We start from the raw sequence: 19,026 nt of genomic DNA, 5'->3' as shown, positions 1-19,026 counted from the left end.
CAAACCCCAAAGAATAAAGTATACTTTAATAATCAAAAACGTCAACGTAAATAATTCCAAAAAGATAAACACAATCAATCTTAATCTCAGTCATTTGTGAAATATCTTTTGCCTCGGGGGATTTTTTTTTTTTTTTACTTTATTTGCTGGTCACGCTTGTTCTCAGTTTACCCGAAAAATCCAAAAATGATTATGAAATAAGTTCATTTGTTGGCGTTGGTCATAATGAGAATATACATATTTAATTTGACAAATTGTTTAAACTTCAAGAGCAGCAAAGAATTTCTTTTCACGGTGTTTTTTTTTTTTTTTGGCAATGCTACTTCATGAAATACTTCAGTCTACTTCACTCTAAAATCCCTAGTCGTGGGGCCCTTTCACAGAACCCAACCATGGTGCAGTGAACACACAAAAGTTTCTTGTAGCATTAATTGCCAGGCAATGGGCAGTGGGAATTAATAAATATATTGCAACTTTACAACTTATAATAGTACAGCATAGGCACAATATGCACAGAACATTATAATAAAAATAAAAATTTTTTTTTTTTAATAAAAATAAATTAAAATTAAAATATTACACACAGGTGATCAAAAATGCCACAAATTGTATGTAGCCTATTTATTCAATTAATTATTTACAATTGTACAAAAACTAATAAGCATTCACATCCAATAAGCATTCAATAAACAGTCAGTGATAATAGAAAAAAAGCAAAAACATAAAGGTTTTTTTTTTTTTTTTTTTACAAAATGTACAAAATGACATGTGGGACATTGAATTCAGACTCATACTGACAGATGAAATTACAGAGCATCAGTACAAAGCGATGGAAGGCGTGTCATGTCTTCTTGAAAACCCTGGAGAAAGAAGAAACAAGGTAATCAGGACATAACATTGCACATTGCATACTTGTGAAAAACATGTATGTATCTGTGGTTAGGAAGAGAGGACTTATTGGTGACCTGCTAAAATTGTAACCAGTAACCTAATCCACTGGAATACTCAAGTTCAGTAATGAAATGTGATTAGTTTCACTTTATGTTGTTACTAACTGTCACTAACTGTTATTATTACCTATAACTATTATCAATTATTTAAAGTTGTGCAAAAAATAGTAGTGTAATCATTTAGATTACACACTTCAAATCTATTTCAGAGAAATCCAATAAGCCATCAGGTGTAATAGATTACATTTTCCACTTTTGTAATGATGGTGATGTTATAAATAAAAAGTGTGTAAACAACTGTATGAACGTTAGTCAGTGTTCACCACAAGGCAAACATCTTCCACTGTCAACAAAACCAAAGTTCTGTTTTATTTTGTGATCATAAAAATATTTAATTTTCTTCTAAATACTAAATCTTTTTACTATAACATAAACTATGCCTTTAGATCGTGAAGATATTAAAGTAGCATGAAAAGGTGGGTGAACTTTATGTGACACATAAAAAGGTAGATAAACAGAGTGTGTATTTGCTCCTTACCAGGTGCAACAGTATCTGCCCAAAAGGACCAAGGCAACCAGTGCTATTGAGGCACCAGCTGACAGTGACGACACCCTCATGACATAGGAGGTACCTGCAGCAGGGAGACCAGCATCAGCTTCCAAACACTGTGTGTGTGTGTGTGTGTGTGTGTGTGTGTGTGACAAAACACTTGGTGTGTTTGTTACACGTTGAGATTTGTAACAAATTGAAATACTTTATGCCATTTTGTGTCACACTTTCATAAGGTTGTAACTGAATAAAAAGGCATTTCCAAAACAAACAGCAACTGACCACACCATCACATCATTTTTAACATCTTAAAAATAATAGTTAATACTGGTTGCAGGTGATAACGTTACTCAAATTCAGTCTGAACACAGGAATAAATTGTTTAACTGCAGATTCTATAGATTTTAGAGGCAAAGCAACCCGAAGATTACATTACTACATTTGAGTATTATGGTGAGTTAAATGAGTGATTACAATTGTAAACAGATAATCGGTAATTTGTATTGGATTATATTTTGAGAGTAACCATATCAACATTGTTTACCTCTTACGTTTGCCCACAGAACACAGGAACTTTTAAAAGCCTAGGAAAGAGTTAAGAGAAAACATTCAGGTCATTTCACTAATCATGGTGTAACTTTTTTTTAGATGTTTTTATAAGCCATGCAGGTTTTTACTTTGTGCAAATCAATAAACTGTGAAGTCTTGAGCGATACAGTTTCTCTCAGATTTGATGACACAGTGACTGAATCTCTCAGAGTGAGACATTTTTCGTACTGCACTGTACAACAGCTGCACCCACCCCTCTCCACCGACTGACAGCTCGCAGGAAGATGTAGTAGTTCCTGCCATTCTCCAGTGCTGCGTTCAAGAAGCCTCCATAGTAGAGTCCATCCCCGACAGTGAAGTTCATCTCCGTCCCCACATGTGTGACATGGATCTGGGCGGTGATGTACTCCCCTTGGGACGTCCTTCTGCTGGAGAAGTCTGCGCTCCCAGGAGAGGTACAGTCAAATATCATGATCCCCTCGACCGGCAGCACAAACACTTGGTACAAACTGCCAAAACAAGGAAAAAATGTTTCAGTATTTGAAGGCTTTTATTTTAAAGGTGTAGCATTTTAACATTATAAGCCTTGGGAACATTTGTAGTTCTGTTTGTAGTTCAAAGTTGAATGTCTGTGACTGTAGAGGCCATACGTTATCTCATGAATTATTGATTTTCTCTGTGTGCTCTATGCATGTTTATAACCATCCTGTCTTGGTCTGAGTTGAACTGATCACAGCCCACATCAACCTGTAGACCCGCCTCCAATCAGGAATATTTAATATAATATCATGTAGACTGAGTACACCAGTTCATATCCCCTCCTAATGTTTTCCAGTCAAGTCAGAAGTCTTGCCCCTCTCCATCTTGGTTGTTACCTTATTGGGTCCAGAGTGCTGACTGATCTGCGTAGCCTCAGTGTAGGCAATGGAGTCTCAAATTCTCTGTAGTGGACAACTGGTGCTTCAGGTACTGTAAAAAAGAACAATGTCAATATATGTTGGTTTTTTAATTTTTAAAAAATGATACCTGAGATGATGCCTTAGATTGAAATCTATCAGTTTCTACTCATTATCACATATATGTCTCTACATATGAGCAACATAGGCAACATTACTTTCAAAATGTAATAACGTAATAATAATGTAATAACAAATTACCTACTGGCAATTGTAATTTGCAACATAATCCACTTTTATTACTTATTTTTGGATTACTTTACCAAGAAAATTCAATTCAAATTTCAATTTATTCCAGTTTACAGACTGTAACATGAATAGTACCAATACCATACCAATATCAACCATCATTTCAAGTTGTTTAAAATTTTGTTTTTTTTACAATCCCAAATCTAAAAAGATGTAAAAAGTAATCACCTACTCCCTTTCTGTGAATATCTGATAATCCAATTACTGTGGTTTTTGTTTGCACTGGATCGCAGTTACTGTCTTTTTGCAATCAGATTACTATAATCCTATTACATGTAATCCCGTTACTCTCCAACCTTGATCATCAGAGTGTAAGCGGGGCTGGCTGTGCAGTGATACCTTGTAAACTGGTGTTGGTGGTGACAGTAGCTGTGAACCTGGCAGACACTGCAGTGATGGAGATGCTGTAGTTGGTGACAGGCAGCAGGTTGAGACAGAGCTGCAGGCGGTCGGCTCTGGAGCTGAGAAACCGCCTCCTTTTATCATGAAATGCCCTCTGGTACTCTCTGGATCCAATGTACATCACCTAGGGAGGTTACACACAGTGAGGAATGAGGAACTTTGCCCCACAGTTGTTGCCTACAGTAGGAGACTGTGTTTATTCTGGGCAGCTCCCAGTGTGAATGTGTGTATCTGTATTAAGGTTAAGTACAAGTGTTGAAAGAAATATGTTCAGCAAAACCTTCTGTGGATATGTGATGGTTGAAAAAAATATTCACTTTCTCTTCATTGCTCTTGTTTTGTGGCTTAAGAATATCGAAATATAATCTTAACAAAGTATTGAATATAAGCTTTATAAAGTATTGAAAGCAGTTATTTCCTGTGTGGTTGCTGTTAAACAAATAATACATAATGGGCTCTAGTAGATGAACATTGCACAAAGATGAGAAGTAACAACTACAGTGGGTTAAACCAGATGAAGTTCTGTCTTACCTTGTAAACTTCTGTATCCTCTTCATACTTCTCTGCTTTCCATTGCAGACATTTTTCATTAAAAACAATCAAGTCATTAATAGCTGGCTTGATTTCTGTAAGAGATATGGGAATAAAAAGAGAGTGATGTTAAACCTGATGCTACACCTTTCATTTGTCTTTAGAAAATCTATTGTAAGCGGCTGATGGGCACTGAGATAGACGGCTGCCTGGGAGAAACACAGGCAGGAGCACAAATTCAAGCAAATATAAGATAAGATAGCACTTTATTGATCCCCTTGGGGAAACTATGTCCACAATGCAAATCAATACAATACCAACACAGTTACTGCCAGCTGGACGATAGTTACATTTTCAAATACAGCTATCTCTAATGGCGTCATCTCATTGGTGGAAGGAACGAAATTGAAGAAGCAGGAGCTGGATGACTGAGGTGTGATGTGTGACACAATTTTACAATCTTTGTGATTAAATATAACAAAAGAAAAGCAACAAGGAACCCAGTTTATTTTACATCTGAGAAATGTTCGAATGGGCACGACGCTAGTGCAAGTCCCTCGTGTTTTGTTTCTGTTTGGATTTTTTTTTTTTTTCAAAATAGAAGCCACTGATTATTGATCAGCGGGAACTACATCTCTTGTTTTCATGTTTGATTATTGTGCATTATTCTGCTCCAACTACTTACCCATTCCCTTAACAATACCTAGACTACATAGAAAAAAACACATTATGGTCTTATTAATGTTTTTTTCTCCAACATGCCATGTTCTTGCTCACCTATGCATGTCAGTGTGGCTCTGTGCCACATCCCAGTGTTGCCACACACAGAGGCGTTGCTCCCCCTCCAGCTGTGAAATCCGTCCGCACAGCGATGGATCACAACACTTCTGTCATTCCACACCACCTCCGAGTTGGCCAGGAGTGGAGCTGGGCCACATTTAGCTGGGAAAACAGTGGAATTGATTGATTGATTGATTGATTGAAATGAACATCCAAGTGGTATCCTTAGAAATAACAACAAGCAAAAACGCATCAGGGAATAATAAAACTCTATAAACATTAAATTGTGAGGCTTTGTAAGGGTGACTATATATATTACATATATCCATGTCTATTATGGTTTGGTTCCCAATCCCCTCCAATGTAACAGTTGTTATGTGGTAAAAACCATTGCTGATTAAATTAAAATCACAACATGTCCATCAAAATAAACAGCAGCATTCAGTATCTCTTCAACATTCATTCAGTGCCACTGCAACAATACAGAGGCAATACTGAGCATCCATCAGTCACCTGTGAGATCAAAGTATCAACAAAAACACATTTTAATGTACATCAATAACATCATATGCGGGTCCCACAGTTGAATAATTTCAGGTCCATGTATAGAGATTGTTACTCTACCTTTGCATTTTATAGATACTTTCCCCCACTCTCCTGATATTGAACATGTTGAGTTACCATTCCCTCTCTCCTGGTAAAATCCATCCATACACACATACAGCACCACACTGCCTGGTCTACTGGTGCGCTCCCACAGGAGGTTAGTATGGGGGAGGGTTAGTGGAGGGCCACAGCTTATTTCTGCACATAGAAATCAATTAGCTCAGGTTATGTATCATTGACAGACATGTGCACATCCCAGTGTCCTTCCTAACCCTATGACAGGTGGTGAACAGGATCTAAAATATGAAGAAATAGCTCCTGCTCACTATACTTTGCTCCCAAGGGTGCCACTTCTAGCCACCCCTGACCTCTGACCCCTCTGGTGACATGTGTACATGTATGTGTGTCTCAGAGGGATATGCGAAGAAAAGAATATCATGATTACACTAGTGAAGAGCTCAAACTAGTATACACTCATTAATGTTTTATGTGTTAATACATGTGTATATATTGGGAACAGAGTACAGTGTGGGGGCTCTACTGAAAATACAAAAAAATAAAGTTTAACTACAGTTTGTCCATTTAGTGGTCATGAAAAGCTGTACCTTCACACCATAGGTAAACATCCTCCCACAGTCCGTTCTCTCCACACACTGAGTAGTTTCTCAGGCTCCGGGTGTGATGTCCTTCATCACACTGGTAAAACACCACACTACCGATGTGTGATGAGCCGTCCCATAGCACTTTAGTATGTGGTTTGAAAACAGGCTCCCCACATTTAATTTCTACAACAAAAACGGCGACAAGTCATTTTAGATCATTGGTAGTAGGATACTTTGGCTATAAAGACTACAGTGTTGAGGAGTAATGGATTACTTCTGTTAGCTACTGACCAAAACACAGCAATCACATTACAGACACTTTTAAAGAATTCAGTGATTATTTAATAGATTACTGTGAAACCAATGTGAAGGGAAATTAGGCACTTAGATTGTAAGATTTCCCACTTTTTTAAACAATAATGGATGTGGAGGATGACAGTGACACCCCAGTAATCTGTGGTGGATTAGGTTTTGAAAGTGTCCTTCCTAACCCTATATTATGATGGCTGGATGAAGGTCATTATCACCTTGACAGAGGACAGAGGCCACATCCCACTCTCCACTGGCAGTACAGACTGACACATTTCCCTCTCCAACATTGTGATATCCAGAGTTACACTGATAAACAACCTGAGAGCCCATGGTGGAGCTTTTCTCCCACAGCATGACTGAATGAGGGAAGGCCGGGGGAACACCGCAGTCAACTTCTACAGGGAGATGGAAATCATACTGTCAAATTGAAAGACTTATTTGGATCTCCCAGCAGCAGCTATTCTTCCTGCAGTTCAAATAAACCAGAGACAACAGTAGAAAACAGCACAACATATCGGAGTTGTTGTTACCTTTGCATGAGATGTTTGGCTTCGTCCAGTAGCCATTAATTGTACACAACGAGATATTATTTGCTTCCTTGTCATAAAATCCTATTTTACAGTAGTAGAACACTGTGGTTCCAGGGGTGGAGCTGCCGTTCCATACTTGCCCAGTGTGGGGCAGTACAGGGGGATCCCCGCATAATATCTCTGGGGTAGGAAATAACATACAAGTGGAATTATATAGGATTTCAATTAATATCAAAATATTCTAATGCATTTCAGATACATAAATTAAAAGCATGATTTCAAAATGAGATAAGGACATAAGGGTTTCTGACATCAAATTACAACATTGAATTGTTGGTTATTTCAAGACTGTTTCCTACATCATCTATGTTTTTCAAATACTGAGAATACTGGGAAAATCAGCTTCAAACCAGCTACAGAATTTAACATGTTAGAATGACACACTATACCCTTTCAGTATTTAGAGACAAAACCATTTCAAGGGTTTCACTCATTGTTGGAATTACCTTGGCATGAGAGGGCTGGGTGTGTCCAATGACCGTTTTCATTACAGAGCGCTAAATTATTTCCTCCTTTGTTATAAAAACCCTCTTTACAGGAATAGACCGCAGTACTGCCAGAGGTGGAGCTACCGTTCCACACCTGCTCAGTGGATCTGATTAGAGGAGGACTCCCACACAAGATCTCTACAAGGAATAACACGCACCACAACAACGGAATCACATATAATCACAGATCTATTCATTGCCATCTTATTCGAATTGAACAAACTTTTAAAACCAAACAGGTCAGTTGCATTTTCAGTTGACATTTTGAGGTGAGATACAGATAGTTTGATGAAACCATGACTGTACCTTGGCAGAGCACAGCCGCCTCCTCCCACTGTCCACTGGGAGCACAGATGGAGACGTTGCCCTGGCCAACATTGTGATATCCAGAGTTACACTGATAAAGCACCTCAGAGCCCATCCTCGAGGTCTTACTCCATAGCGTATGTGAGTGAGGGAGGGCAGGGGGGGAGCCACAGTCAACCTCTACGGGCCAAAGCAGGGACATGCAGCATGAAACTGTATTCATGCAGCTCCACGTGTGGTGTTTTGGTTTTTTACTGGAACTGGAAGTTTTCATGGTTATTTATGTGAGTGGGTGTCATGACCCCCAGGCCCCTGAAACTGGTTGAAAGCTCATTGTATAATTTCAAAAAATGAATTGTCAAAGATACTACTATTATTAGTACTACTATTACTAGAACTACTACTACTACTGCTACTACTACTACTTTCAGTTTTTATTTTTCTTGGTTGTGAAGCACTTTGTAAATATAGTGCTTCAAGTGCGTCATACGTTTATTATTATATTATTATATTACCAATGCTACTACTACTATTACTGTTATTGCTACTAGTACTACTACTATTACTGTTATTGCTACTAGTACTACTACTATTTCTACTACTACTATTATACTACTAATAATAACATCAACACTAACACTACTACTAGTAACACTACTACTACTACTAATACTACTAATACTAATACCAATACTAATACTAATTCTAATACTAATACTATTATTCACAATAGAAAAGGTTAAATCATACATAAGAGATGAGAGAACAAGGAAGGGAGAACTTTCCTTTACCTTCCTTCACCTTTACCTCTCTTGGTTCTCCTGTGGCACAAGCGTGGCACTGATAATGCCAGGGTGAGAAGTTTTTATTCCCCCTGGGACCATATCGAGGGCTTGGAGCCAAAGGGGCGTAAGTGCGTTATAGTAGATTTTACAGGAGAGCCAAAACAAATTTTGATCAAACTTGGATCAGCTGCCGTTACCACATACTAAGCATAATATTTTAACTTTTTGTGTTATCAGATTGAGCATTACTATAAAAACAATACTGCTACAGTTTAAGTTGAATTATATTTAACTTTAACTTTTTTTAAAATGGCAAAAGAGTGAAATACGCCTTTTTGGCACAAACACTGTCCCAATACAGCCATGCAGAATATGGGCGTATGTAAGTAAACAATTATAAAACACATTCATTTTAATACAAATCTAGCAATTACACTTCAATCAACACTGAAATATAAAACAAGATCAGAATGAATATCTTTATCTTGAAGTAATGCTCAGCAACTTTCACCAAGGCCTTTAGAAAAAAACATAAAACTTAAAAACGTTTAATAAACCTTTTTAATAAACCTCTATAAACATAAGAAACTACTTTTGATTCTAAACTACTACTTTTTTTTTCTTTTGCTAGTATAATACATTTTTGAATGTGTCCCAGGACACATCACTTATTGATGTGTCCTGGGACACATTCACAGACCTGTAAAACTCCTCATAACACTGAGGGATAACTTCAGCTACCAGCAGTCTTACTACCAGAGCTCATCTTGACCAGTTCACACTCCTAACATTATAAAATAACATTTTGAATCTATAGGCCTAAGTATTTCATGGGAATATTAACATATTTACATTCATCTAATATTGACCTAGAATATTAATTAGGATATGAATAGGATACTAAAAATGATGTGATCATGCTGCCATGCTAGCATTACTTACGTCAGCATACATTTTGAGTTGACCTAAGCGCTGTTAGAATCCTCTACCCACAATGCTTGTTCAGTGTCAAAAGTGGGGTTTTGCTTGGTGTCAAAAGGGCGTAAGTGCAGTTACGCCCTTTTGGCAGCAAACAAAACCCTACTTTTACTGTTACGGCTTTCAGTTTTTGTTTAATTAACACTTATGGGTCATGATTTCAGTTGTGTCCTTTTGGCACTGAAAAGAACTCACTGAGACCTTTCAATTGATATATAATATTCATATTCGCCCAAAATCGCACTTACGCCCCTTTGGCTCCAAGCCCTCGATATACTAAAAGTGTAAGCACTCGTGCTGTAAAGCGCTTTGAATGAAAGCAAAAAAGATTTGGACACTTTTGGACATTTAGCTGACACTCATATTCAAAGTGACTTGTAATCAGTCAAACAATAGAATGAGCTTAAATTCCTAAATCACCAATGTTACAAGCAGTCAATAGTAAGGAATACAAAGGTTAAAGCCACATTAAAGCAACGTTCCTGTGACCCTGGCAAGATAATGTATGACAGATTGTAGGAAAGGGAATACAAGCTGAGGAGAGAGGTAGAAAGGATTTTTTGGTTACTTTACGTTACCTTCACAGACCATGTTTGGTCCTTCCCATGCTCCATCAGCTCCACACACAGAGGCGTTGTCTCCTCTCCTCCACAGGAAGCCTTCATCACAGCCAAACATGGCCACACTGCCGTACCTGGTCCCTGTGGCCGACAGCAGCACCGCGTCCCGCACTGAGGGAGGCTGGCCGCACTCAGTGACTGACAGGGAGAGGGAGGAGGAAAACACAACGCTCTAATCTTTTCCTACTGGCCACATAACAAAATTCATAAGACACTTTCACTAGTTCACCAGCCAAATATGATTGTAGCAATATAGAACAGGACTTCTGAATGATTTTTCATTTCAGTGGGACTACCTGATTATATAAAGTTTAGACAGAAGTAAAATCAAAAGGTTGTTTTACCTTTGCAGAAGGCCTTGTCTCTCTGAGGGTGAAAGGGCTCGGTTCCGTGAACCTGGTATCCCACCGTGCAACTGCAGTCGAAACTCCCCTCCAGGTTCCTACAGAGACCCCCCGCTCCACAGAGCCCTGGGATCCTGCACTCATTGATGTCTACACAACCAACAGGAGAGCAGGGCGGGCGTGTGAAATAAGGATAACGCTTTGTAACACTTATTTCACATAATGTATAGATGTAATGTTAGTATGGTGCCTCCAGCATCTCCACTCTACATAGAGATTTACTGGAATGAAGAGATTTTTTTTCTCTCTGAAATTTATAATTGAGCTTTTGATACAAGATGGCTGTGTGCCAGCAAAATATTAGTTTAACATACATAGTATAGTTTGAGGCTGTAAAAGGATACTGCTTGAAAAGTAAAGCAGTCCTGTATTTTGAGTTATGATGAGCCAAAAAAAGTTTTAAAATGTATTTTTTCCATCTACATGGTCAAACAATTTCAAGATTATGTCTTTAAAATGTAGTATTATGGATGATTATTTAGCAGGATGTTAGTCTTTAGTCTTGTCAGATGGTCAGCAGTCCAAGACTCATTCACAACTAAGATACTGACGTTGGGTCAGTGAGTCGGGCAATGCTTTCCTTGCATCCCTTGTAGTAATGTCTTTTGTATTATTTTGTTCATAATTTATTCATTTATGTTTTCATTTTATGTTTGCATCCTTTGTATCTCTTTCAATGTATTATTTTTATCTCAACCCACACTTTTTGTATCTTATGTGTTACTTTCTGAACTCATTTATGCAACATTTTACATACCAATCTTTTGTATATTTCAGTTTTATAGCCTACACTTTTTAGCTGACCTTTTGTTCTGCCCTCAGCCTTTGTACAGGACCCAGGTCTCTGCTGTTGTGTCTCCAGTGAAGGTTTCAGAGGCCGCAGACTAAACTTACCCTGGCAGTGGGTTCCATCGTTTGGGATGAAGATGTCCATGTTGTTGGAGGGGCTGTAGCCAGCCAGGCAGGTGCAGTAGTAGCTGCCATAGGTGTTGTGGCAGGAGGTGTGCTGCCCACAGATCCTATTGGCTCCTATCTGACACTCATCTTTGTCTGGAAGAAGGAATTAGCACTTATGTTTACACTTTGGCATAGAAGAGAATGTGTTGAAATGTGGGATGTCTAGAGTAATACATTCAATTCAACAAGTTAATTGAAACTGCTATTCACATAATGACACAGCCTCCATTCTTAATAATTAATCAGAATCAGAATCACTTCAATCACCAATTAGTGTCTCGGTGCAGAGACATATTTGATATTATTGGAGTTTAAATGACAAAAATCCCACTGTTTTCTAATTTTAAAAACAGTCCAACATCAGTCCAGGAAACAAACCCTGACCTTGGCAGAGGGTTCTTCCATTTCCAACGAAGCCGTACATGCAGTTACACACTTTCCCAGAGCCGTCAGTCTTGTCGTCACATGTGGCGTTAGCGTGGCAGGTGGCACACACATCCAGAGTCTGGCCCGCTGCCTGCATGTCTGAGAGGATAGACAGAGCATCCATCAGTCAGTATCTTCAAGGCTTTTTCCATTGCAGCAGTACCGTTCTGTACTTGTGCTTGGACCTACTGCAGTTTTGGTACAGTATCAGTACCATGCTGTACCCATACTGGCTGTACTTTGGTTATGGTTCAGTATCAGCACCCTTTGGTTTTCCATTGGAATACAAAGCAGGTGTGATGCTGTTTTATATAGGAGAGCAGCATGCAGAAAGCAGCATGTAAACCTGCCAGAACCCTTAGAAAGTCGTAGTTTGGTGTCTTACCAGCAAGTGTCTATTGTAGTCATAACAAAATAAACTGTGAACATAACATAATTGAAAGACATACCATATTGTGCCAGTAGCCCATGGGAACAGCTTGGTACATGTATGTGGTGGAAATTTTTTTTTAATCTGTTTTTGTTGAGTGAAATACCTAATGTAACTACTGTAAGACATCACCTATGAAACACTGTCACTCAAATCAAACAAAGTAGTGATTTATGAACTTGATCTTGGTACCAAAAGTATGAGGTTACATTGATTTTATCCAATTATCTGTGATGTATCAAATAATTTCCATAATCACCCAAGGGATGTGAACTCAATTATATATTCAATTTTCATTTTTCCAAAATATGTTGTTTGATGTTTTTAAAATATACTTTGAAATGATTTTTTAAGTCTAGTGTTCAAGTCAGAGAACATTTTTATAGATGACACTGCTAATCTTAATCAAACCAAGCTCATCAAAAATTGTCATTTGAACAGTCACAAAGAATTATGTGATATTCTCACCTGCAATGGCACAGAGCAGAAACAACACGATCATGGGTACTTTCCTCCTGTCCATCCTCTCCGAGTGTCTCCCTCTCCCTCTCTTCACTTCATCAGACACACCACCCTCCTCACCCATCTTTTTCTCAAGTTTCCGTCTTGTGGGCTGTGACGCCGCTGAGCGGGTTTGATAACCAGGACGGAGAGGAGGCTGTGTGTGGGTGAGCTGAGGTTACCCAGAAAAACTCTCCCTTTTCTCAATGGTCTCCTTGGAGCTGGTGGTTTTGTGGCTTCATCCGTCATTCTCTGACACATTCGGTTATACTTCACATGTGCTGATGATACACTCCGTACTCACGCTGGTGAACTGCACACTCATGCTGCGCTGGCTGATAAGGACTATATTTGGCCCCGCAAACCTGCCTGGGTGCCCTCTTAGAAAACGATGTGACATTTTCAACACATCTTGTTGTGTCTAATTTTCAACACACGTGTTAATCGCAGCACATATTGACACAGCATATGTCCTTATGCTTGAAAAGTGGCACAAATGTGTGTGTAGAAAATGAAAATGAAACAAAAGTGTTTAATTAGATGACTGTCATGCAGGAAAGTGCATCAACTACACCCACAGATTACTGTGAGGATTGTACAAGGTAATATCAATGATTACCCCTGCTATTGGAGACAAACAATGAATGAATAAACATTACAATGCACCCTACCTTTAGTCCAATTTATCCTCCGCCTCTCTCTACCTAGCATTTCCAGGACCCATCCAAAATAAAGCTTAACCTTCATATTACAAGTGTCTCAAGTAATCCTTCATAATGTTCCACAAAACTGACACAAGGCAGTCAAATTGGCTCAGAGCCACAGCACTGAACTATTCGCTCAAGAGGACCAGCACCCCTCCACATCCTACCATGGAGTTTCTAGTGGGTCCTGGAGGGGGGTGGGGGGGTGGTGGTGGTATGTTGGGGTGGTGTGGGAGGGGGAGATAAGTCTGGTGGGCTGCTATCTCTCTGGCCACCAGCGCCCTGACTGGGGTCTCTCTGTCAGTCAAAGCAGTGAGCCCCCACCTCAGCCCCGCGGCCTGCTGGACTGGACTGATTAACACCAGTCTGTCCCTCAAAGCAGCCAGACCTCAGTCGTGACTCGGGCCTGAAGGTTTGAGCCCTTGTATTTCTGTCCAAACCCAAGTCCAGACCCAAGGGTTGAAACCCTGTTGAGCTAGATTACTCCATGATATATAGTAGCAAAACAGACTGTAACTTTAAGTGTGGAATTCAGTGCAACCCAAACAAGTCAATTGGGTTCAGTTGGTCCAATATGTTTGGGCATAAATGCCCACGTACAGTACAGGTCACTATAAAACACCAATAGTGACATAAAGAGTAGCATACAGAATTACATTGGCACACAAAAAACTAATCAAGCTTATATTGAAAAGCAAACATCTGGTTGTGTTATATTTATTTCCAAATTGTACTTAAATATACAACTATTCTGTATTAATGCAATAATACTGCATTCTTTATTAATGTACAGCACTGTTATGGTTGAGGTTATCTGTTGTAAATGCTGTTTCTGAGTAGTTTCTTAACAGCACCTTGTAATTGCTGTATAAGGATCTAATATTATAGTCAATGAACAAATGGAGTACATAGAGAAGACAGAGTACATGAGGTGGCTATTGAAGCTTGTTTTCTTTATTTGATATCAGCACCAGATCTTTCCAGAGCCTATGTGTAGTTACCACAAAGCCTATCATTCAGATCAAAGAGTGTTATAGGGACATGCAATTATTAAAAAAGTATCAAAACTTTGTAAGAGACTGTATAACTGTGCAGTTTAGAAGGTTGTTAATCTTGAAAGATGACGATCTTAACCCAAAGAATCACTTAAACAGGGCAAGATGAACTGTATACCACAGGGTCTGGTTGATAAGTTTAGTGATGATATTACAGCATTAAGACTAACACAATTCAAAACCACATTCAGAAAACACAACACCGGTCAGCATACACACATTTCATATTCAGAGTTATGAGTCTTACTGAAACAAAAGAGAGGCTGATATCTAAGACAAACAAAAAGTATTGTTGTTGGCAGCTGATTTAGAGAATGTGGTTTCACATGGTTTATGTCAAACAAAATGGCATCGTACATCAGTGATGGAATACTCAAACGAGAAAATGTTGCATTAAAAAACAAAACGAAACACCTCCGTGCCTCTAGATGTGCACTCTGCTGAAACAAGGTCTCTAACAGAAAGCATATTTTTAGGAATATAGAGCTCTTCAGTTGCAATGTCACACACAATGCAAATCCCTCTGAGACAAACAGAGCGGTCAGAGCACAGAAGCAGCCAGTAAGGCTTCAGTGTCTTGACCATGACACTTTGACAGGGATCAAACCTGTGACCTTCCTTCCTTCCAGGCGTCCTGCTGGGTCATAGGATGGTGCAGAAACAGCAGCGCTGCTTTTGGGTCGGGGGCTCAGCCTCCTCGGGGGGAGGAGCCTCGGGACCCGGAGATTCCCCCTTACACTCCGACAGCGAGCCGCTGGAGATGGACAGCAGCCTCCCGCACACCAGATCGGCGGCGTTCCCGTCCATGACGGACATGTCCGTCACCGTTTTCTCCCTTAATGACATGTCTCCATCGTCATCGTCATCTATCAGCACAAACTCCTTGATGTAAACCAAGCCCGCCCCGAGCCCCTGGAGGCTGTGGCTCTCTCCGGACTCATCGATGGTGTGGGCGTCCACAAAGGTCAAAGTTGAGGTCTCCGTCAGGGTCTCGTGTGCGTCTGTGGAGTTGTCCTCCGGGCCTGAGTAGGCCTGGCTGCTGGAGTCCATCATCCACATGGAGTCCCTCAGAGCGCTCTGGTCTTTCAGGCCGTCGGCGTCCGCTGCAGAGGACGACTTGCCTCTGCCGTCTCGGCCGGCGACCTGCTGCAGCCCGTCTCTCATGGCGTGGGAACCGTTCTCCATGGTGCGGACGTTCCCAGGATGCATCTTATTATAAGCCACCCTCTGGCAGTCATCATAGACCTGCACGCTGCTGCTCTCTGTTGGGGAAGAGAGGTGGATGGTGGTGGTGGCCTCGCCTTTTCCTTGCTTCTTCATACACTTCTCTCTGCTGAGCTGAAACCAAAATAGGAAATGAAAGACTTGCTCTTTCTACTGTGTCACACAGGGATGCAGTGGAGGGTAAACCTGCATAAAATCAACTTTTTAAACTGAAACAAATCCTTGATATAAGTTTATAATATGCATGATACTATCAAAGTAATGGAGGTTACTTTCTGGCACCTACCTGCTCTGATGTCGCAATTGATTCCTTCAGACACCATACCAAGGCTTTATGAAAATGCCTGTGAATAACAAAAAGAGACAGACTTTCATTCAAAGATAAGACATCCACATTTTGGAAAAATTGACAAAATGATTGCTGGCATGATAGCAAAGCACAGGTTGCTGCTGCAGTTATGTGTCGTTTTCTTCTAAAATAGTTGTTTTTGAGGATAGAATCACTTCGACTATTGACTGAAGAACTGGACATATAGTGTGTAAGAAAGAGCTTTCAGAACCTTCAGTTAAACTGCCTGGATCAGAGGCTTTGCTATACTTGTTGACATTGTTTAGTATTAATATTTCTTCACATATTGTACCAACAAAGCAATTGGGGCAGGTAATACTGAATGCAGTGGAGTTCGTTTTATGACAATTTTAGACTGTGGACCGGTACAGAGAACATGCTGTCATTTAGTACTGGCCTTTCAGAATAAATAAATGAAGTGGGTACTTTTAAAAGAAGCAAAAAATAACTGAAATTCACGGAGGATCAGCCCTTTGAAGAGAAAAGAGACAGATGAAATCCTCTAAAGTGCTGTAACCAAAGAGGAAGGGAGGGAGGGAGGGAGGGAGGGAGCTATTGCTGCTACTCTCTCTCTCTCTCTTCCACCCATCCTAATCCGCTCACTGTCTCTAACACACACACACACACACACACACACACACACGCGCACACCCACCCCCTCCCTCCCTCCCACCACCACTCCAAACCCACACAGAAACAAAAACATTTTAAATGAGGTGTATAAATGCTGCTGAATGCTGTAGTAAAATCAGAATCAATAAAAACATCTATCTCTCAGGATGTTCATCTAAATTTAGCCGGAACATCAGATGTTTTGATGGTACAGACCGACTGTAGCAGAAGCTTTGATTGGGGCTCTTTGAAAAGCTTCATCTTAACAAGAGATTTCATTTTAAATTTGGTTTAACAATCCTAATCTTCTTGAAATGTGGAATAAAAACTGCAAGTGGAAGATACGAGTATGAAACAAGGCATACAGTATCACTCCACTTGTTTAAAGATGATTAGTTGAAGAAAAACAAATTGAATTACAGGAAATAAGTCAAATTAGTTGAGCCCACTAACAGATACTCTCAATTACTTTAAGAAAAATAAGATTTTTAGACTGAATATTAAATGATTTCTTTACAAAGGAGACTTTGCATTGCACAGCTCTCCATCCTAAATGCAATGCATGCCATACAGCAGCTTCACAGATTGGCCCTGTTACACTCGACTGACTCGTATGCATGACAGAATCGGGACTCTATAAATGAATAATAACACCGATGTACATGTTCAAGCAACCGTCAACGTGCTCCACTCCAGCTTGTGGTGACTGAGGAACAATAGATGAAAAATAGATATGATTTAAAACACAGTCATTGCATTAGGCTGCTACTTTAGTTTGCTCTTGCTTGCTGGTTTTTGTCTTCGCAAACATGTTTAGAGGCTTGACAGCAGCTTTCACTGTGGCAGAGGGAAGTCATGTTGGTATGGCAACTTAACAAGAAGGAGCCAGCTGTATGTCATACAGAATTTAGGTTCAAGCTCTCTTACATTTTAAAATAAAACATGCATATTGGTTTTATCACCGAGTTATGCATTCTACATAAAAAAATAACAAATAGTAGTTATTATAGTTTACCTTACTAACTTCAACACAGTCTTTCTTCACACCCACATCTCCAACCAGCCCAAGATTCTGTCATCCAGCTCTAATTCAAGAGAAAATCTAATCATTGGTAACAGGAATGCAAATGGGCACTACTTGGTGGGCCGTTCAACTATGATGATGTATTGAATCAATAATCTTGAACAACACCCAAGTTAGTATTAATAACTTTCTAGCAAATCATAATCTGCACTAATCAAGCACTTCATTTAGAGGCAATTGCTTTTAGCATGACAGACAAATTCAAGATGTTTTTCAAAGCAAGATTTAGCTGGCTTCATTTGGCAAGAAATGTAGTTACATCTGGATTATTGCTAACACAGCAGCATCATATAGTAGTTATCTATCACACTCATCTACACTGCCATATCTCAACAACACAACTGATATAACAACACAAATATGAATCTGAATTTTCATAATGTCATAATTAAAATCTGAGAATAAAACAAATCCAAGAAAATGCCCTTACCGAAAGTCTTCCACAGATGAATCGTTCCTCAGAATGGACGAAGTTGCAGTAATGGAAATCACATGGCAAAGGTGGGGCGACCCAGCACGCTTCCCTCTGATCAGCAGAGCCGTCGGTGAAACTCTGCTGACTTCTCCTGAGATGTGGAGGCCTATAAACAGAGACTCTACACACACACACACACACACACTCCTCCACCCCCCACTGTGTGCAGGGAGGCAGTCATGGGATTCTCCACTGATTACACTCACACCGCCAATACTGATTTTCTTTTTCAACCTTTATTTATGGTTTTGCCGAGGTTGTGTGCTTTCTCAATAAAACCCAGTGTCACATTTAATACAGTTACACACAACCAGTTATCTACTGTTGGTCATTGAGGAGCTCCATCATTTATCAGTCTTTTTTTAATCATCATAGGATCAGGAGATGTGCATCAGTGACGCTTCAAAACAGCTACAATATTTGAAAAGTTTCATTCCAAAATGAGATGTACTGTTTGGAAAAATGTGACACCTGATCTTACAAAATGACTGACAACCAGTTATAGGACAGCAGTAGGTAAATCAAGTTATTCACTGACAAAAAGACGATGA

General features: G+C 39.6%; 2 protein-coding genes across 6 annotated transcripts; both read right to left on the bottom strand.

Moving 5' to 3' along the window:
• Nucleotides 1–587: 587 nt before the first annotated feature.
• On the bottom strand, nucleotides 588–13,360 carry susd1 (sushi domain containing 1). Of its 2 annotated transcripts, XM_078285196.1 has the most exons (18): nucleotides 12,940–13,360; nucleotides 12,000–12,140; nucleotides 11,553–11,708; nucleotides 10,599–10,748; nucleotides 10,213–10,392; nucleotides 7,872–8,051; nucleotides 7,018–7,197; nucleotides 6,703–6,882; nucleotides 6,179–6,358; nucleotides 5,592–5,771; nucleotides 4,965–5,129; nucleotides 4,188–4,282; nucleotides 3,594–3,780; nucleotides 2,925–3,018; nucleotides 2,303–2,558; nucleotides 2,045–2,084; nucleotides 1,489–1,582; nucleotides 588–860 (listed from the first exon to the last, which is right to left on the bottom strand). In XM_078285196.1, exons 1-18 carry the CDS (start codon nucleotides 13,055–13,057, stop codon nucleotides 842–844), a joined length of 2,595 nt encoding a protein of 864 aa, XP_078141322.1. In that variant the 5' UTR covers nucleotides 13,058–13,360; the 3' UTR covers nucleotides 588–841. The 2 variants fall into 2 exon arrangements, with proteins under 2 accessions (XP_078141322.1, XP_071778345.2); XM_071922244.2 differs by lacking the exons at nucleotides 5,592–5,771; nucleotides 6,179–6,358; nucleotides 6,703–6,882; nucleotides 7,018–7,197; nucleotides 7,872–8,051 and having other exon boundaries at nucleotides 12,940–13,306.
• Nucleotides 13,361–14,583: 1,223 nt separating this feature from the next.
• LOC139929404 (uncharacterized) lies at nucleotides 14,584–19,025 on the bottom strand. 4 transcript variants are annotated; one of them, XM_078285297.1, is made up of 4 exons: nucleotides 18,431–19,025; nucleotides 17,932–18,018; nucleotides 16,242–16,299; nucleotides 14,584–16,069 (listed from the first exon to the last, which is right to left on the bottom strand). In XM_078285297.1, the coding sequence occupies exon 4, from the start codon at nucleotides 16,049–16,051 to the stop codon at nucleotides 15,374–15,376; it is 678 nt and encodes a 225-aa protein (XP_078141423.1). In that variant the 5' UTR covers nucleotides 16,052–16,069; nucleotides 16,242–16,299; nucleotides 17,932–18,018; nucleotides 18,431–19,025; the 3' UTR covers nucleotides 14,584–15,373. The 4 variants fall into 4 exon arrangements, with proteins under 4 accessions (XP_078141423.1, XP_078141422.1, XP_078141424.1 ...); XM_078285296.1 differs by having other exon boundaries at nucleotides 17,932–18,001; XM_078285298.1 differs by having other exon boundaries at nucleotides 17,937–18,001.
• Between the last annotated feature and the right edge of the window lies 1 nt (nucleotide 19,026).

Source organism: Centroberyx gerrardi, chromosome 8, assembly GCF_048128805.1.
Source record: "Centroberyx gerrardi isolate f3 chromosome 8, fCenGer3.hap1.cur.20231027, whole genome shotgun sequence".
NCBI lineage: Eukaryota > Metazoa > Chordata > Actinopteri > Beryciformes > Berycidae > Centroberyx > Centroberyx gerrardi.
Note: the sequence above shows the minus strand (reverse complement) of the source record. Positions and strands in the feature narration are given on the sequence as shown.